The 20,257-nt window shown below is 43.6% G+C and overlaps 1 protein-coding gene across 2 annotated transcripts in view; it reads left to right on the top strand.

Annotated features, from left to right (window-relative positions):
- The window catches only part of RRM2B (ribonucleotide reductase regulatory TP53 inducible subunit M2B), an 88,609-nt gene that overhangs the window by 57,023 nt on the left and 11,329 nt on the right, over window positions 1-20,257 (top strand). The window contains exon 9 of one of the 2 annotated variants that reach the window (XM_034668403.1): window positions 3,698-3,754. The exons of the other annotated variant lie outside the window; for it this stretch is intronic. Coding sequence (XP_034524294.1) covers window positions 3,698-3,739 — 42 coding nt within the window. The 3' untranslated portion in view covers window positions 3,740-3,754. Of the gene's footprint in view, window positions 1-3,697; window positions 3,755-20,257 lie in introns of those variants that run through there. 2 annotated transcript variants of the gene reach the window in all.

Below are 20,257 nucleotides of genomic sequence, written 5' to 3'. Positions count from 1 at the left end.
ACATTATTTGATATTCAGAATTTTGCATTTTACATTCATATATGCTAACATCAGTGTCATGGAATCCCCAAATTGCATTTGTACAGATTAAGCTAAGTGCTGAATGTCACTAACTGATTTTTCAGTGATAAGGAAACCTGCTCATGGGCTGCACGAAAGCCAGCCTAGTCTTATAGTCAGGTATTACATTTTTCCACTAAATTAAGTGAATTGGCAGCCAACTCAGGAACTCTTCCTTGGCAGAAGCTGTATGAGTGGCACAGAAATGAAATCTGTATATCTTTGTTTTTCCCACTCTTTAAATAATCTCCTTTTTAGACAATTACAAGTTTGCAGGAAAACTTGATATTCCTAGGGCCTTAGGAAGAAAGGATTTAAGCTTTCAAATTTGGGGCTTAATTCTGTTAAGGAAAATATAGGTAAAAATGGAAGGATAGAAAATGGGTGTTTTTTTGCTTTGTTTTGGTTTTGTTTTTTTTGTACAGAGAAAAATGTAACAATTCAGGCTTTCTAAATTCACGAGATTGTTAACTAATGCATTTGACTCTTTTATAAATATGTTCTGATTTTTCCAAATGTATGCTAATGTAGCAAAGTCATTTGCTATCTATTGTGTATATATAGACAGCTTTATTAGGTGTGGTGTACCTAAGTCTTTTTGCTAAAATATATTGTGGTCAATCAAGCCAATCCTGCCTATTTAGAATTTGGGGTTTTTTCAAAGAAATAAGTTGTTATTTTTTTGGTTTAGTGTGTTGAAATAAACTATTTCATAGCTACATCATTTTATGTGTGTCCTTTTTGAGTTAGAGTGTTTCTTTATAAGTACAGGAGCTACTCTAATCAAGGAATGTATATATTTTCTGTGTTTGTTTACAGATACGTATTGGTATTACTTTGTTCAACTCACCCTTCCTCCTCCCACACTGTTCTTTGACATAAGCAGGATCCCCCAGTCCACTCCCTCATCTACCTTCACCCAATCCATGAACCTTTCTTCATGTCTTTTTAGATCCAGCTGAGATTCCACAATCCATCATCTGATGAGTACCACATTCTTTACCGGTACCCTGAACTCTCCTCCTCATCTGCATTTCTACCATTCATCAAAAATCAAGGAAATTTTCCCCACCCTGTTACACATATGACAGTTTTTCCATATTTGCCCTCTAGCAACCAAATGCTGCTAGAGAAAAAGGCATATTAGACAAATTGGATCTATTTACTATAAATCCGTGGTTACCTACTGTCTTAGGCCATTGGAGCTGCTATTGAAAACTACCTTCTGCCTGGGTGGCTGAAACAAGCATTTATTTCTCATCGTTCTGGAGGCTGGGAAGTCCACAGTCTCGGTGCTGACAGATTCAGCGTCTGGTGAGCCTTGCTTCCTGGTTCATAGACTGCTGTCTACCCACTATGTCTTCACGTGGAGGAAGGGTGAGGGAACTCTCTGAGGTTTATAAGGGCACTAATCCCTGGGCTCCTGGGTGGCTCAGTCAGTTAAGTGTGACTTAGGCTCAGGTCATGATCCCAGGGTACAGGGATTGAGCCCCGCATTGGGCTCCCTGCTCAGCAGGGAGTCTGCTTCTCCCTCTCCCTCTCCCCCACTCGTGCTTTCTTGCTCTCAAATAAATAAATAAAATCTTATATGGGCACTAATCCCATTCATGATTCAATCCCCTCTCACAGGCCCCACCTCCAAACATGATCATACTGGGGATAGGTTTCAACATGAATTTGGGCAGGACCCAAGCATTCAGTTTACAGCACCTGCCTCTGCACTGTCTGATAATCCTAGTACATTTTCCTGGTAAACTTGGTCTCCATTCTCCACCATTTCTTTTCCATGCTTGTCTTCACTCCCCAAGAAGGTGCTTTTAACATCTAAACAGATGTTCTTGGTGAATCGTGGCCCCACAAGAGATATTCTCAGCAGAAAAAAATTGACCACTAGAGGAGTCCTAAATCTAGAACCTACGAAGCTGGCAGTAGAATTCAATATACAAACGTCTATGCATGATTTCTGTTTTGTGGAGTCACTGTGCTCAGAATGGTTAAGGATAGTATCTGCTTTGCTGTCCCTTCTTCTGGGAATCAGAGCCACTTACTAGTGGAAGCTGCTGCTTGCACTCCCACCACATGGTTCTTGTGGGACTTCCAACACTAGTACACACAGCATCTATCTGGGTCCGGGGACGGGCATGTGATCCAGGTGGGGGCCAGGTCCTTACCTAAGTGGTTTCTCAAGGAAACTAAAGGAAGAGAATCACTTTTATTCTAATGACAAAGCTCCAGAAAATATCCCCCCAAGGCCTAACCATATGCCTATTCTGTGCAACTTTTCATTATCAAGGTAATAAATGCCTACTTTTGGCCTTAAATAGTTTAAATTTCCTGATTTGCAACCAAAAGGACCCTAGGTAAAACAAAAATTGGCTCCTGGATACAAAAAGGGGAAAGAACCAGGGTGTTTGGGTGTGTATCGAAGAGCTGAGGCCCCAAGTTTGCTCCTGGGGTAGACCCTGAGAGCCAGGTGAAGTCTTTGGTGAAACTCAAGTGCTGTTTAGAGGGCAGGGTGAAGAGTAGGAGAGGGAGGTACAGCTGAGATGTGAGTCTTAGAAGAGCAGCGTTGTTACACATGAATGGGGTGTGCCTGGTCTGCATGGTCATCCAGCAATAAGAAAAGCAGCTGTCCTTGTTTTATTGTGACCTTTCTCAGTGCCTTGTGCATCTAGGCTTTCTGCACACTGCCAGCTCTCACAACCACATCTGCTCTGTTCATTTCTTCAGGTTAGCATGTTACCATGTCATAGGAAACAAGAGCATCCTCCAGTTTGCCCGAGTAAGAGTCAAGGGGGTATGTTCTTGATATTCTCTCATTGTTAACAATAGTGTCCAAATTCTGCAAGGAAAATTTAATGCCCAGTAAAACAAGAAGTATTTGTACCTACTTCAGTGCTTATAAGATGATTTTGAAAACTTTTTATTCTAACCACTTCATCGGTCCACTAGTTTTATGAGGAATTGCTATGTCCCAATAATATTATTGATAAGGGACCCGAGGCTCAGACAAGTTACTTGCCCAAGGCCAGGCAACCAGTAAAAGAGGCAGGTGTTATGGCTTTAAATCCCATCATCTTTCACTGAGTGCACCCAAATTTCTATTCCTACTGCTGGTGGTATTCAAAAAGATTTTTCACGGGATATGATCCCCTAGACCTCAATTCTCTCCCTAACACACTCCATCGACAGCTATCAATTTAGAGCTTCATGTGTCCTCCCCCAGAGCTTGCTGGCAATTGTGTTTAAGCATCACTTCATGGAGGGAGGGAAAGAGGGGTGACCTGCTGGGGCCTGGCCAGGGTGGCAATAATGTTTGAAAACATCAGAGCTGCAAGGGCAATTGATACTTATTTTCTAATCATATCTGGGAAATACAGCTCCAAAAATATTGCTTGAAGTAAAAAGTAATGTAACTTTAAAGTATTAGGTAAAGCAATAGGACAGGTGGAACTCAGAACGGCATAACCTGGCAGTGGTTACACACAACAAGTTTGGAAACCCTAAACCACATCTCTACTGTCTAAAATGTTAAGAGCTGTATAGGTCAGAGCTTCCCAAGGAGTCCTTCTCAGAACTCAGATTGTAAAGTGGTACCAAATAAAGATACACTTGCTTCAATTTGTTTAAATTTCAGATGATAAGGCAGCACCTGCCTCTAATTCCCCACATCTGTTGATTTGGGTCTCTAGCTTTAGAGCCCCAAATCTCAGAGGACTCCCACCATCCTTCGTGCGGCTCTCCACAAGTGAGTCCAACCCACTGAAGGCAACATCCAGATACAGTCAACCTTTACATTTCCGAGAAAACAGATGAGTAAAAATCTCTTCCAGCGTTATCTCCTGTGTCACAATTGTCCTTATTTCCAGGGACACGACTTCAACAATGGGCCACAGAGTTTGACACAGAGGATTTTCCCTTCCAGATTTTTTCTCTGCGTTTGCCTTTTTCCTGGCTAGTCCCTGCTCATCCCCTGGGGAAGTCCTTTCTCCATGTGCTCATAGCTTGCTCTATCTGGCGCACGATGTCTTAACATTTAATTGAGCCCCTTTCAGGTGAGAACAGGGTTCTTTACATTTGTATGGTCCGTGTGGCATGCAGTTGTTTGTCCGTACTCAATGAATGAATGAATGAATGAATGACAGTCAGAACTAGTTGAATCGTGAAACCTGGTTTCATGGAATCAGCATAGGCTGGTAGCTAGAAACCATCATTTACAGAGCATACATGCTCCCTATGTTTCAGGTATCTCATGTCATTTAATGCTCTGAATCCTATTGGGAAGGTTTTTTTTTCCCTCCTTCCCTCCACAAATATTGAGTGTATCCTAAGTGCGAGACATCATGCTAGGTGTTGGAGATCAAACCATGAGAAAACACACATGACATCAGCTTCATGGAGCATAGCGGGATAAACACATAATAAGCAAAGAAAATGTAATTGCCCCTATTTTGAAGGTGACTTTCAGAGAGGGCTTACTTCTTACTGATGCCTTGCTGAAAGTGGTACAGATAAAGCCAGAATTCTCTCCCAGTTCTGCTTGATACCAAAGTTCATGCTTTCTTTAGAATCTCTCGATTAAGACATCACTGCGGCTCTGATGGGTGCAGAATCCCAGGTCCCAGGGGTGATGGGTCCCAAACCACCTCAAAGGGCTGTGCGGCCTGAGGTGAGATTCAGCTGCAGGCGCTGCTCAGGCTCAAGGGGAGAGAAGCCCGTGGAGGCCAAGGTCAGACACCGCCGTATCCCCCCTGCAGCTGGCAGGCAGCCCTGCTGCAATCAGTGTGGGATTTGGTGGGCAGGGCTGATGGGAATTTAGCAAAGCTAATTCCATCTCGTTCTCTATGAGGGAAGCATAGCTTCAGGATCTCGCCAGCTGCTACCACGGTAGAGCTCAGAGTTTGCCAGCTCCCACGTGTCCTGCCTGGATCTGGAGAAAGCCAAAGGAGGCTGCTGTCCTCAGCCTTTCCTGAGGTCAGGGGAAGCCAAAGTGACTCGGTGGGAGGTGGGGAGGGGCACACGGTGCCAAGTCCCCTTTCTGGCTAGACAACTGTGACCTGGCCACTCTGTTGGCCTCCTGTTCCCCATCTAGCCCTTAACTTCCCACAGGTGGTTTCTACCTGCTCTGAAGATCGTGGAGATGTTCTGCCAGAGTTTTCCATTTCCTGACTTCCTCATGATGGAGCCCTTGAGCCACTGGTTTCTCAGCTCGGAGGCGGCTCCTTCACTGTGGAAGCTAAGGAGGGAGATTATTAAAGAAGAATGATTCTATTTCCAGATGAGCTTGGGCTGCTGGCCTGGAGGGAGGCCTCTGCACACACCGAAGAAATTCCTGCTCAGCACAAACGCCCTTGGGGAATTTCACCCTTGGCTGGCCGTCCAGAAAGGAAAGTCTAGGTGACACTACCATAGGGAAGCCCTGCGTTTGGGTACCAGGTAAAGAAAGAAAGCTTCTTTCCACAGACAGGTGCTGAGCACGTCTGAAGCAACTGACAAAACTACACATTTTCATGAAGCATCAGGAGCCCTGGACTAGTCACAGAGCTACCTGTGATTTTGTTATTTGCTTATCCATCAGTTTGGGGGAGAGGTGGTGGCGAGGGGAGGGGCGGAAATGACAAAAAGATAACACTTACCCTCTGGCCCATTCTGGGAAGATCTAAGGGTGGAGGGCAAGGTACCAGCTCTTGTCTGTTGTACCAGAATGGATCATGCCACTTCCTTTGGCCCTGGATCCCTGGAGCTCCTGTCCACCTCAGTCTGAGGAGGGAGATGTGGATATCATGGTCAGGGCAGGATATTTTCACAATTTAGGTGTGGGGAGCAGGTTTCTTGAGAGCTAGGGGATCATTAAATGATACTCCATCCTATGAATACTAAATCTATCTTGACTCAGTTAACTCACTTGCAACCCACGGGAAGTACCTCGAAATGTGGGACTTTGCTATGGTGAGGTGTGGAAGAGCACAGGCTCTAGGGCCAAACTACTGGGGTTCAAATCCTGGCTCTACCATTTCCTGGCTGGATGATGTTGGCAAGTTAAACGTGTAACTGGGAAGAACAGCAGTGTGGACTACTTCTGCTGTTGTATAAACAGGCAGAACACTTAAAATAGCACCCAGCGCATAGTAAGCACTCCATAATTGAAGCTATTATCTCAAAGTTTCTGTTTAGCATTAAAATTCCAGTGGTATGCCTGGAACATTTCCATTAGCTCAGAGTGACCTTAAAGTCAATAGCTCCTTGAAGGCTGAGCTATTGGCTTCTTGTTATGTCCCCTTTAACAATTTTGTCATTGTATAGGTTTCAGTTCTCTCTTACAGATTGGTTATTTCAATTTTAAGCATAAATTTATAAATGCTCTTAGTATCTAGCATGTTAGTTGGCTAGGAAATAGATTTTTGTGTTTCCTTAACAAATAAGATAGTTTTGCTCTTCCTACAACATTAGCAGTAAGTGAAATTCAGTTCACCTTAATTATCTGTACAGGTTTCACATCCTTTGTTGTTGTTTTCATTAGTCTTATCACAAGCCCTAAGAATGAATAATTCCTATTTGGTTCTGTAAGTAGCAAAGTCAAACAGCTTTAGTGCCGCCATGTACCACTGCTCTAAGACTGCTCAGTCCCAGTAGATCTTGTCCTGTTCTTCCCCCACTAGACTGAGAGCTTGAGGGTAGAGAGTCGATGCTCCTCTGCTTTAAAAGCCCCTCCTTGCATCGGGTGGGATTCTGACTGGTTATCATTGGCACTAGGGAGCTTCCCTTGAGCCTTAAACCCCACCACTGGGACTTCGGCGTGGCTGGGTCATGACTCACTCATAGGGTGGCTCAACTGAAGTTTCTTAGCATGGGATTTCCTGGGAGAGAATCAGCCCTGTGGCCAGGAGGGGACAGATCTGATGGGTTTGACCCAAGTGACGGGTTGGGCAGCAATTCTGAATGTAGCGCAGAAGCCACTACGCAAACCCTACCAGGTAGAACAAGGGGGAAGGTAGACCTTGAAAGAGTGGTTTCACACAGCCTTGTCCATGTTGGGATAGGACCCACACGAAGGATCACACAAAGGGAGAGGTCCATTCTCCTTTCCAGGCTGATTTGAAATTGGCTTTGGTGCCTCACAGAGCATTGTGAAGTAGGGTTGCTTGGTTGTTCCAACTTCTTGCTCTTATAAACATAGGTGGTGAACATCCATATATGTATTTATACATATACACGTATATAAACACCTTTATACAAATCCATGATTTTCTCTAGGCTAAATTGGGTCAGAGGAAAGTAGGTTTCTGAAGTTGCCTCACTTTTCTTTTAAAGATTTATTTATTTGAGAGAGAACACGAGTGGCGGGAGGGGCAGAGGGAGAGAATCTTCAAGCAGATACCACTGAGCGTGGAGCCCGCAGGACACGAGGCTCGATCTCATGCCCCATGAGATCATGACGATCATGACCCGAGCCAAAACCAAGAGTCAGACACTCAGCCCACTGAGCCACCCAGGTGCCCCCCTCACTTTTTTTTAAAACTTGTATGGAAGTAAAATATGCATATACAGCCAGGCCTGTCTTTTTTTAAATAGTACAGATGTTTACATACAATTTTTTCTTTTCTTTTCTTTTCTTTTTTTTTTAACTTAAACTGTGAATACATTCTAAAAGTTTTTCTTTGAACTTAGGTGAAAAAATTTTGTTTTTATTTTTATTTCCGGCCACACTTCTATTTATGCCTATGGTAGACAGCTTAGCTGTCTACTCCAAAGCCATTCCCAGCCCTTTCCCACTTCTAATAATACAAGTAGGGAAAGCTACATACTTGCTTTCCCATTTTCCCTTATAGCTAGAAGTGGCTAAGTGGCCCCGTCTGGCTAATGAAACAAAAGTAAAGCCTGCTAAGAGTGAGGCTTATGAAGTGAAATTCTCTGCCTGGAATACTCCTTTTGTGTCCTGCCTTCAACTGTTGTGTGAGGATATAATCCTTGCTAGAGTGGCAGCCACCTTGTGATCATGAGGCAACACGCATGAAGAAGAATAAAAAAGCTAAGATATTGAGGATAGAAAAGGTAAAAGGCAAAAGATGCCTGGGTGTTGAAGATACCGTCACATAGACCAGCTGTGGTAACTCCTACCTCCCATTTTCTGTTCTGTGACACAATATGTACCAAGATTCCCTAAGCCATTCTTACTCATGGCTTCTATTATTTATAACAAATACATTTTATTTGAAACAACCTCCCTCTTTTAAAACAATTCAAAATGAGAGCATTATCCCTTCCCTCTCCTCCTGCCTTCCTCACTCACAGGGTGGCTTAAATACTCCCGCTCTGATTACATCCTGTACAAAAACGTTTAAGAATGTAAGACACCCAGATCCATTTCTCAGCAATCCTGGCATCCTTCACAAACGTTCCTGCCCACCCAGCCCTGGTGCAGCCTGGCTTTTCCGCGTTTTGGCAGAGGACACAAGGTAGCCGTGAGCAGTCAGCCAGCTTCCCTGTGGCCTCTCCCTGCAGTCGCACCCCGATGCCTCTGTGGCTGCGAGGTCAGAGAAGAAGGTATCTGAGGCACTCAGTTCTGTCCTGGGGCTGCCCTGCCTGCTCCTCAGCTTAGGACCGTCTTCCTGAGCAGGGGTAACAGTGAGTGGGATCTCTGTGTTAGTGCCTTTTAACCAAGATCGAGTTAGAAAGGCTTAATGTTCAAACCAGAACCTTGGTCCTGAAAATAGTACATGAGGTGCTTGTGCCTGGAATACAAAGGGCTTGGCGATTCCTTCAGACTTACACAGCTGGGCTGGGTTTCCCTTCTGCAGGTAGGTTTGGACTGAGCAGAGTGTTGGATTGCATTACTCCTGAGTGGCTGGTTTCTTGTTGTGACTTAGCTAATATTCAAATTTCCTGCAACGGGAATAAATGACAGGGCTTATTTCCAGCCTGTAGCCCGCATTTTCACCAACAGCAAGGGGGGATGTGGAAGTGTGTGCTCATGCCAAGCTGGGGTGGGAGGGGCAGGCAGGCAGGAAGGCCCCCTGCCTGGTTCAGGGCTCCAGAGCCAAGCAGAGAGTGGGAGGAGGGGCAGAAGGTCCAGCAGAGGTAGTGCAGGTGCAGTCGGCAGAGACCATGGCTCCCGGGGTGGGCTGCAGTGAAAACAGTCCTGCCTTGGGAGTCCCAGAGAGCTGTTAAGTGGAGAGATGTAATACGTGACCCAGACAGTAAAATGGGATAGGAAACGTTTCGGCTCTACCATTTATTAGCCATGTGACCTTGGGTGAGCAGCTTATACCCCCTCTGAACCTCAGTTTTTCTATCTGCAAAATGGGAATGCATATTGATCCAAGGTTGAAAGGAGTTGCAGTGTAGGGCATGCGCTTCACTGCAGAGAGTTAAGAGGAACTCAGATCTGAGCTGAGGACGGAAAGGGCAGAGCACCAGGAGAGAGGGGAGGGGTTCAGGTCCCCGGTGTGGGTGAGCTGGTCCTGGTGGGGTTTAACTGTTAAATGGTTTAGAGTGATCACCGACTCTCATGGGGTCAGGCCAGGCTCCCCTTAAAGCTGCGTTATTTTCGGAATGCTACCTGATCATCTGGTGTAGGCTTGCTCTGGGGAGAAGGGGCTAAAGTCCCGAAAAGTCAAGAACCTCGCCTAAGCTTCCATAGCTGTTGCAAGGTAGAGCAGTCGCTGCAACTAGACCTAGGTCTTCACTTTTAACTTTCAATCTGGCTTGGTAACTTGGCTTTTAAAACTGTCAGCCTCAGGTCAGCCATAGGCAAAATTAGATAAAATGAAAAATTGACAGGCTGTCTTCACTCTTCATGCCCTTTTACTTCTCCTCACCCTCCAAATTTTCTCAGCTATGAATTTTCCCATAGCTAACCTCACATTCAACAGAAAGCTTTCCTCCAAGCTCAGGGACAAGACGAGGATGCCCACTGTTGCCATTGCTATTCAGCGTAGTACTGAACATTCTAGCCAGAATAATTAGGCAAGAAGAAGAAGTAAAAGGTATCCAAACTGGAAAGGAAGAGGTAAAGCCATCTCTTTTGCAGATGACAATTTTACATAAAGATCTGAATTTTACTTGTTCAGAGTAAAGTGTAAATGACTGATAGCCTCTTTGAGTATTATTTTCTTCTCAGAGGTATTTACTTTCAAATCACCATGGTAAATTCTGCATATGAAATTTATTGCATCAATCAGCTGATATAAACTTAAAATATTCTTAACTTTTCCATGGCCACTGAAATCCCAGTATCCACAGACGAACTTGCCCCCCGCCACAGGCACACATTGCCTCTTTTCAGGCATCTTCCTTCTTCTCAGGCCAGCTTCCACCCATCCACCCCTTTTCACCTATTTGAGGGAAGGATGGGCTCTACCAGTGGTTCTTAAAGGGGTATCCACACCAGCAGTAGCAGCACCTGGGAACTTGTGAGAATGCAGATTCTCGGGCCCTGCCCCAGGTTTATGGAGTCAGAAGCCCTGGGTTGGGACCCATAGATTAGAGTTTTCATCACCCCCTGGGTGATTCTGACACAAATATAAATGTCTGAGGACCACTGGACTATAGAATGGAGTGAAACTGGTAATTTATTCCTGTCAGAGGATGTTGGGATATTAGCCAAATAACAGCAGGGAAGTTAAAGGCAATACACTCGGACATGTTGCACATAGAATATGCCAGAGCTGGCTAAGTGTGGGAGTTCAGCAAGGGCTGCTTGCTGGGCTGTTGCCCTGTCTCCTGCCCAGCCCCGAGTGCTCCCTAGGCTCTGCCTGGCTCTCTCACCAGCCTGCTTTTCTCTTCCTCCTCCCGCCTCGCCATGCACTCTGGCTCTTTCCCAAGCCAAAGCAGATCCCAACCCTCTCCATGTGGTGACACCATTTTCTAGATAGCCCCTCCTCTTTATCCCCTCCCATACCACCCCAATTTTGGTCCTGAGGCTCTGAAATCTTGGAGGCTCAGCTTCTTGAACATTTGTTCTCTCTCACCAGCTCACAGAAACAATTGCACCAGAGTCTCCATCACTGGGGGTGGTTCCTTGTATCTTCCCTGTTATTGCACAGCTCTACACATATTCTTTATCCCAACCCTCAGAGCAAAGCAATGGCGCCTCGCTTATCTGCCTAATTCATTTGTTCAAGGACCCTTTCACTACTGATCTCATTCGAATCAACATGCAACTATATGGGGGGCGGCAGACGCCCTTGGATGAAAAGTTCCTGTTTTAAAAGGCCAACTCTTCACTTGGCAGCCAGATGGCACTTTTGTCACCTTGGAGCCTTGAAGCAGCATGACCACCTTCAAAGGTTATTCCTGCTGCCAGTGGCACCTTGTGTGAGGAGAGGCACGTGGATAGTGAACCCTGGCAGTCATGGTGTGATTTCTTTCCAACTTTCAATCTCACTGTGGAAGTGAAAATGTCCCCAACTTTTGGCGCTATGTGCAAGCCCGGTGGCCTGTTACTGTAAGGCAGTGTTTGTCAAAGCTTGTGCCTCAGCGCACTATCTTCAGAAGCACATGAGGGTCCTTACTGGCGGATTCTTGAGCCCCAGATCCACATGATTTTCTGCATGCTTAAAGAGAGTCTGGAAGTGTGTCTTGTGCACTCTAAGTGGATTTGTTTCTAGGCCACGATTTGCCCCAGAAGAAGCCTAAATCTGTGCAGTGTGAGTCATGCTATATCCAGGCTTGACCGTTATTGCAAATGCCCCCATTTTGTGAATGGCTCCTTCTTGGCTCAGAGATCAAGGCTGACTCAGTGGTGGGCACGAATAAAGCCCACTTTCATCAGTCTCCCAAATTCCCAGTCCTTACCCTCACCCGTTTCCATGAAATTCCCCCAGACTGTGGGAGTTTGAGAAGCTGGCAAAGTTGCCTCAAGAGGCTCCCATTCCAGTCTCCACAAGGATCTGCCACACCTCCACCCTGCCTCTGACTCCCCCTGCCACGTCCTCCATTCACCGAGACACTTTCCATCATGCCCGGGGAGAGTAGTACTGGGTGTGCCTAGTGTCTCACAAATTCCCTTGTGAAAACAGTTCCTCCAGAGTTTGGGTAGGCCTGCACAAATGAGCGTGCACGCACACACACACACACACACACGTTCGCACACACAGGCTTCTTAGGTCCACCAGCTTGTGCAAATAAATACCCTGAACAGCCCGTGAAGTTCTTCAAGGAGCCAGACTTTGGATTTCAGTCTGGACTGAACTAGGGCATCCTGGTAGTTAAATACATGCCGGGACACCAAGTTCATTAGAGCCCTTCAGAGCAGGAAGATGAAGACTTTGACTTTACGTTTTCCAGTCCATTGTCTAGTGCATAGACTCCAATGGCCAGATAGCTCTCCTTCCCTTATATACATCCTCCTTACAATTCAAAACAGTTGCTAATTTCGCTTTGCAAACTCAGTTACATCCCAGGCAGTTGGCCATAGGGTTTGGAGCGGGAAGGGCATCCTTGGAGACCTCTGTGTGCTGACATTTGGACTCCTCCCTCCACACACACGGAGAAGAGACACTTCTTGGAGATGGTTCTTTGGTTAGCAGGAGAGTCTAAGTGGGACTTCTCAAAATGTTAAATAAAATTGTAAAAAATGTAATTATAAGAAATTCACTTTCATCTCAAGCCAAATGCCTTGGGGTTTGTGTCTGTCACTCACAGCGTGTTTTTTAACTTGATGTGTTAACACTTGGTTCATTAGCCCTGGGGCAATTACTGACTAGATGGAGAGAACCACATCATCACAGACAGGACCAGAAGGCGGCCTGCCTCTCGCGAGCTGCTGTCTGAGGGCGTCCCAAGCTGACCTTCAGCTTGGCTGCCCAGCATGCCTGCAGGCATCTGGACAGCGTTTCTTACCCAGTGAACTCTGCTGTTGTCTTTCCTATTAAATCTGAAAGGAGAATTATGTTTTTCCCTGACAGCTTAGTCTTAAGGCTTTTGTTACTAGTAGAAGGGGAAGATGACTAAAAGGGCTATATCTGGGGCTTAATTTCAAAAGACCACAATACAATGGCTGTCAGAGATGAAAATACATGCGAGACCAATCCCCAGATGCAGAACGTACACAAGAAATTGTGCAGGACTATTCCATAGTGCTTGGGCCCTTCGGCCAGATTAAGGATATGAATAGGGGTTGAAGTGGAACAAAGAGAGGATGTGGGTGGATTTCTTTGGAGAGAAATGTTGTCCTGTTGTGAGTCCCACCATTCTCCAGGGAGGGATGAGGGCTACTTCCACTTCAGGTCTAGTGAGGGAGCTTCCGTAGGATCCCTCGGAGAGCTTGACGTATGTTCCCTGCAGTTGAGAACCATGGTGGGTGGCGGGGCGGGGGGGGGTGGTCTGTACTCACAGCTGAGAGAACGCTGGTGTTGTGCTGGGCTGGACTTGGAGGAATTCCCATGGACCAGAGAGAAAGAGCTGGCTGGGATCTGTCTGAATCCTAACCAAGAGAAAAGGAAGGGCACTCTTGACAGTGAACGTATGTGTGGGGTGGACCTCCAGGAGAGAGGAAGCTAAAAGTGATTGAAAGCTGCCAGAGAGTAGAAAGCTGGCATCTTTCACATCATGAGATTGCAACTGGGGTGGCCCATGGGGGACTCCTCCCCAAATCTTCAGAAAAGCCCACAAAAAGAAAGAGCCAGCTTTAAGCTTCTGCCGGACTAGGAGGTACAAATCTAGCTGAACAAGGTACCAGTTTCAGGAAGAAATTTTCTGTCCCTTACCATACTTCCTTCCCCCTGTTCTGACATAGGCAAACTGGAGCAAGGGGAGAGGTAGAGAGGGAGACGGAAGTGCCCCCAACCAAACAGCTTCTTTGTGAAAATCAGGAGAAAGTCTGTGGACATAAGTGTGTGGTGACACTCTTCCCCCACCCCCTCCCCTCCAGCAACCCTCAGTGTGTTTCCTATAGTTACAAGTCTCTTATGGTTTGTCTCCCTCTCTACTTTCGTCTTATTTTATTTTTCCTTCCCTTTCCCTATGTTCATCTGTTTTGTTTCTTAAATTCCATATATGAGTGAAATCATATGGTATTTGTCTTTCTCTGACTGACTTATTTCACTTAGTATAATACTCTCTAGTTCCATCCACGTCATTGCAAAGGGCAAGATTTCATTCTTTCTTATGGCTGAGTAATAGTCCATTGTGTATGTATACCACACCTTGTTTATCCATTCATCTGTCGATGGACATCTGGGCTCTTTCCGTAGTTTGGCTATTGTAGACATTGCTGCTATAAACATCAGGATGCGTGTGTCTCTCCAAATCAGTATTTTTGCATTCTTTGGGTAAATAACAAGTAGTGCAATTGCTGGGTCATAGGTTAGCTCTATTTTTAACTTTTTGAGGAACTCCATACTATTTTCCAGAGTGTCTGCACCAGCTTGCATTCCCACCAACAGTGTAAGAAGTTTCCCTTTTCTCTACATCCTCGCCAACATCCATTCTTTCCTGAGTTAATTTTAGCCATTCTGACCAGCGTGAGGTGGTATCTCATTTGTGGTTTTGATTTGTATTTCCCCGATGATGAGTGATGTTGAGCGTTTTTTCACACTGCGCTCTTATGCAGCCATCTGGCCTTGCCTTTTCTTGGTCTCTGGGATTTTCCATGTGAGCTTGCTTTTGCTTACATTTTCTTCCATGTTTTGCCCTCTGCATGGCCTCTGAAGACTTTTTCTTAGGTACCTGTTCATGAAAGCTGAATCTTCAGATTTCAGAACTCTGAAGCAGTGTTTCCCAACTTTTTATGCATTATGGCACACTGAAAAAATGACATTTTATTATGCACTGGGACAAACTGGCAAGATTTGGCCCCAGTGGAGGCTTCAGGATATGAGGGCTCCAGGCAATGGAAGATTGAGGGGTCAGTGTCTTGGGGTACACTTGCAGGGATGCTCTGCTCTAGTAGACTTGCCTTGTTACCTGACTATGAGGTTAACATCTGTGCTGGTTTCCTAGTTCCTTCTGGTGCTGCTTACCTCTCTGACCACAATGGGCTATGCTGTGTCACTCAGCTCAACCTGGCCTCACACTACTTATACCTTTGTTACTCTGAGCGGGGTTTCATATCCGCACTGTAGACATCACCTGGGAACTTATTAGACGTGCAGAATCCCAGACTTACTGACCTACTGACTAGAAATCTGCATTCTTATTCCCACCCATCTGGTCATAGTCCTATGGTTTATCCTGGTTACTTTTCCACATCAGTCTGTTGGTATGTTGATCTCTGAAAACAGAATAACACAAGTTCTCTCTTTGAGAAAGAAAAAGAGGAATCAGAAATACGAGCCTTCCTTTAAGAAGGAAATCACTTTTCTTTTAAGATTTATTTATTTATTCATGAGAGACAGAGAGAGAGAGGCAGAGGGAGAAGCAGGCTCCCCATGGAGCAGGGAGCCTGACGCAGAACTCGATCCCAGGACACTGGGATCACGACCTGAGCCAAAGGCAGATGCTTAACCGACTGAGCCACCCTGGTGCCCAAAGAAATCAGGTTTAATAAGCAAACTCTGAAGGAAACATTTGAAACTTTTATTCCAACACTGCCTGTAAATTTCTTTCTTTTCTATTTGCTGATAAGAAAAGTCAGAGGATTCGGTAAATTTTTGAACTTCAGGAGCTAAATATTTATTCATTGATTATGGATTAATTATAGAATGAATAATTAATGGAGACAAGGTCTCAAACTTTACTCCTCTAGGTGGTGAAGTTCTTTGTTATCCACTGTAAAGTAGCATGGTAAGGACTTGCTTGATATCAAATTATTTTATTACAAGAACCTATTTTTACACATCTACTATGTAAATTTTCATACATATTTTGTGCCCCTTGAGGGGTGTTTGTGCCTCTCAAGGACCATGTTTTAGGTAATTATGAGAAGTCACAAAATGTGATTAGAGAAATAATGGTTCATAAACTATATATATTAGTCAATTCAGATATAACTGACCTGAAATTAAACCTTCAAGAGTTTAAATTCTGTTAGTGCCAAAAGCTAAGTTTCTTGTTCTAACACTCACCATGTTTTAATTTCTGGTATGTAAAGCACTAGTTCTCTGTTTCCCTTTGTATAGTGGTTTAAATAAAATCAAAACACAAGACCAAGCTTTGTTTATTCTTTACTTCTACACTCTCAACACACGGATCCTATCATTTTTGGCAGGAAAAAATACCTTTGGGACACAGCATTGTTAAGAAGACTGATCCTCCTGTCACCTAACAGAAACTTAACTTATTATATTTTACTGTTTCCCTTTATAAACTTCTCCTCTGGCTGTTCACAACCAGTGTTTAGGAGCCAAATTCTGCTATGACTGATAGAAATTATGTTTATGGCTAAAGAAATACCTTATTTCATTTAAAAATATTCTATGAATAATCCCATCCTCCTTGTGTTGGGTTACTTGTACTATTCTGTTGAGGGAGTTCTGTAGCTATGCCAGGGAAATTTTGACCTGCTCCCTCTGATTTGGTCGTTCCACTGCCCTCACGCATTTCACACAGTGTGCTTCAGCCACATTGACCTTGCATTTCATAAATGGTGCCATTTAAGTTGTTTCACATTTTTCAATGTCATAAATAATTTTGTGCTGAATTTCTTCATCTATGCAATAGCTAACATTTATTACCAGTGTCTGCGTGGGGAATAGACTCTAAAATGGCATTCCTAATCCCCAGCTCCTTGTATTCACAGCTTTGGGTAATTTCCTCACCTTGGGTATGAACAGGACCTGACTTAATTCTAATCAGTAGAATATGACAAAATTGATAGGATGTGATGATCTTACATTATATAATGCTCAGTTTCTCTGGCAGACTCGTTCTAGGGATTTTCTCCCTTGCTAGATTTGAGGAAGTGGCCATGTTAGAAGGCCCATGTGGCAAGGAGTTGAGGGCAGCTGTTAGGAGATGAGGATGGCTTTCATTCAAGAGCCAATAACAGGGGTGCCTGGGTGGCTCAGTCGTTAAGCATCTGCCTTCCGCTCAGGGTGTGACCCTGGCGTTCTGGAATCGAGCCCTACGTCAGGCTCCTCCGCTGGGAGCCTGCTTCTTCCTCTCCCACTCCCCCTGCTTGAGTTCCCTCTCTCGTTGGCTGTCTCTCTCTGTCAAATAAATAAATAAAATCTTAAAAAAAAAAAGAGCCAATAACAGACCCTTCTCCCATCAAGCCTTCAGATGAGAATCCAGCTCCAGCTGACACCTTGATTGCAGCTTTGCAGAGGACCCAGCAAGCCTTATGCAGACTCGCACCCCACACAAACTATGAGAGAAGAAATAAATACTGTTGGGGCACCTGGGTGGCTCAATCAGTTAAGCGTCTGCCTTCAGCTCAGGTCTTCATCCCAGGGTCCTGGGATGGAGCCCCACATCAGGCTCCCTGCTCAGTGGGGAACCTGCTTCTCCCTATGATTCTGCCCCTACCTCCCAATTTGTGTTCTCACACACTCTGCTCTCTCTGTCACTCTCTTTCAAATAAATAAGTAAATAATCTTAAACAATGAAATATATATTGTTATAAACTACAGATTTTGTGGTAATTTGTTTTGCAGCAATAGAAAATGAATATGCTCTGTGATAAATATTTTACAGTTATTATCTCAATTGACTTTCATGACAGGCTTAAGAGGTTGATAATATTATTATTCTAGTGTTTATAGATGAGGAGAATGAGGTCCAGGAAACCTGAGAAACTTGTTCAGTCACACGCCATGTAATGGTAAGGATTAGAAGGCAGGCTTCCAACTCTAGAGCCCATCGTCTAAGATTCCTACATTCCTACAGTCTAGAGACACAGTACTAACCTTTCAAGAAGTTTGTATCAGTTTATAGGTTTACCAACAGTGGATAAGGGTACATATTTCTCAATATTCTTTCCAGTATTGGGTTATTTGTTTTAAAAATGATAAATTTGTAGTTTTTTGTTTTGTTTTGTTTTTTACTCTGTCCTGGGATTTTTATTTTCTAGCTCTATTCTCTTTTTCTTGAGCCATTTATAGATAGCATTCTCTTTGGATAGTATGGGAAGAGACGTGAGCTAGTAAGGAAAGCATCCCCAATTTTTGTCTTTTCAAGTTAGAAAATAAAAAAACTTTTTTGGATAGAAAATTAATTTTATTTTTTATTTTTTTTATAGTAATATTTTTTATTATATTATGTTAGTCACCATACAGTACATCCCTGGTTTTTTATGTAAAGTTCCATGATTCATTAGTTGCGTATAACACCCAGTGCACCATGCAATATGTGCCCTCCTTACTACCCATCACCAGCCTATCCCATTCCCCTACCCCCCTCCCCTCTGAAACCCTCAGTTTGTTTCTTAGAGTCCATAGTCTTTCATGCTTCATTCCCTCTTCTGATTACCCCCCTTTCTTTATCCCTTTCTTCTCCTACCGATCTTCCTAGAAAATTAATTTTAGATTAAATTAAGCTCATGGTGAAATGGCCAAACAGAGAACCGACATAGAATGGCATTTGGAAGCCTAACATGCCTGCTCATTTATGGACTGTATTCCAATCATACAGCCCATGGCTATCAAAGCACCTAAGAAAAATTCATTCCTATCTCAGGAAGGGAAATATTCAGACCTCTATGCATTCTAGTTAGTCACTTATTAATGTATATCTTCTTTGTGCTTGGGTAAATGATCTCTAGAGCTCTATAATTAATTTTTTCTATTGTGCCTTACCAAAAAATGCCATCCCACAAATTGTGCTTCACCCAGTAACGGTCTGAATATGCAAAGAAAATAGCTTGGTAGCAATTAGGTTTAGAAGGCAACAGTTTTTGATAGATTTAATTTTCTCTTTTCTCTTGAAATAACCCTACAAAGTTATGAAGTTTGCAAATTTACCCAAGGAGGAAGTACAAAATGACTGATTTCTGTAGTAATTTTCCAAGACATTATTATTAGAGAGCAGATGTTTTCTCTTTCTGAATGAAGACAAAGAAATCATTTCAGTTCATGAAATCACAAACTTCAGATACGTCTCAATGAGAATGGAAATCGTTCAATTATGTAGGCACTCATTTTTGTGGTGCTGTGGTTGATGCTAAATTTAATGGGAAAAACAATTAGGAAGTAAAACCCAGATTTTAAAAACCATTTAAAACAAAGCATTAAATCATTAATCAGTTAATTAATGAGATACATTGCAGTGTTTTTGAAATCAGAAATCTAGAACATGTAATTACACTATGAACATATTTGCGGAAACAAACATTACCTCCCCAACCTGTGGCATGTTTTGTGATTGAGGTACCATTGTACCCCCCTAATTATATAGATTGGCTTATCATGATATAGAAGCTGATGAAGCTGATGATTATGATGACTAGTGATAGCTACACCTGAATAAGTTCTTGTCATGTGTTGGGAGTATTACATGTATCTCATTTAATCTTCATCACAACCATATGAATAAGTCAGATTATTATCCCCATTTTACAGATGAAGAATCCAAGGCTCGGAGATGTTATATTGCTCAAGGTCACATGGCTGGTGCAAGAAAGAGACAGGATTCAGATTAGGTATGCTCAACCTCAAAGATCACTAGCTTTGCTAAACCAGGTTATGCAACTCCACAGAGTTGGGTTAGTTTTGGATTAACTCAGAAGGCTGAATCTCACATCTTGATTCCAGAGATGCAGCCAAGAGAGGATCACAGACAAAGGTCTTTTTATTTTCTTCTTCCTTATCAGGATCACCTTTTAGACATTTCTCTGACATCTGAAGATACAGAGATATCTATAACCCTACCAAAATGCCTGTGACTTGAATATACCCTGTTTTTATCCCAAGTATATTTGGATTATTAGATACCGGGGGTGAGTTGCCATGACTCAAATGGTCCTCTTACTTGGAAAGGTGATAAGCCTGGCTGTTTACTCCAGAACTCCACACCTCTTAACAGTGAGAAGTATGGTCACTTTCTCACAGCAGACACCCACCATGGGAACTGTCCATGGTGGTTCCTTGCAGAACTCCCAAGTCATATTAGGACTTTCTAGCATTAGACATGGTGCTGAATTTCTAGTGAGGCCTTCACTCTCTCCTCCTTCTTTCCCTCCCTCTCTTTTCTTCCCTCCCATCATATATTTATGAATCAGATGTATATCTATCTAACTTGTCCTCCTACATTATGGATTTTGAGATTCTAATTTTCTGATGATTAGAAATAGCAATATGTTTAAACAAGTTTAAAACAA

Source organism: Ailuropoda melanoleuca, chromosome 9 (assembly GCF_002007445.2).
Source record: "Ailuropoda melanoleuca isolate Jingjing chromosome 9, ASM200744v2, whole genome shotgun sequence".
Lineage (NCBI taxonomy): Eukaryota > Metazoa > Chordata > Mammalia > Carnivora > Ursidae > Ailuropoda > Ailuropoda melanoleuca.
Note: the sequence above shows the minus strand (reverse complement) of the source record. Positions and strands in the feature narration are given on the sequence as shown.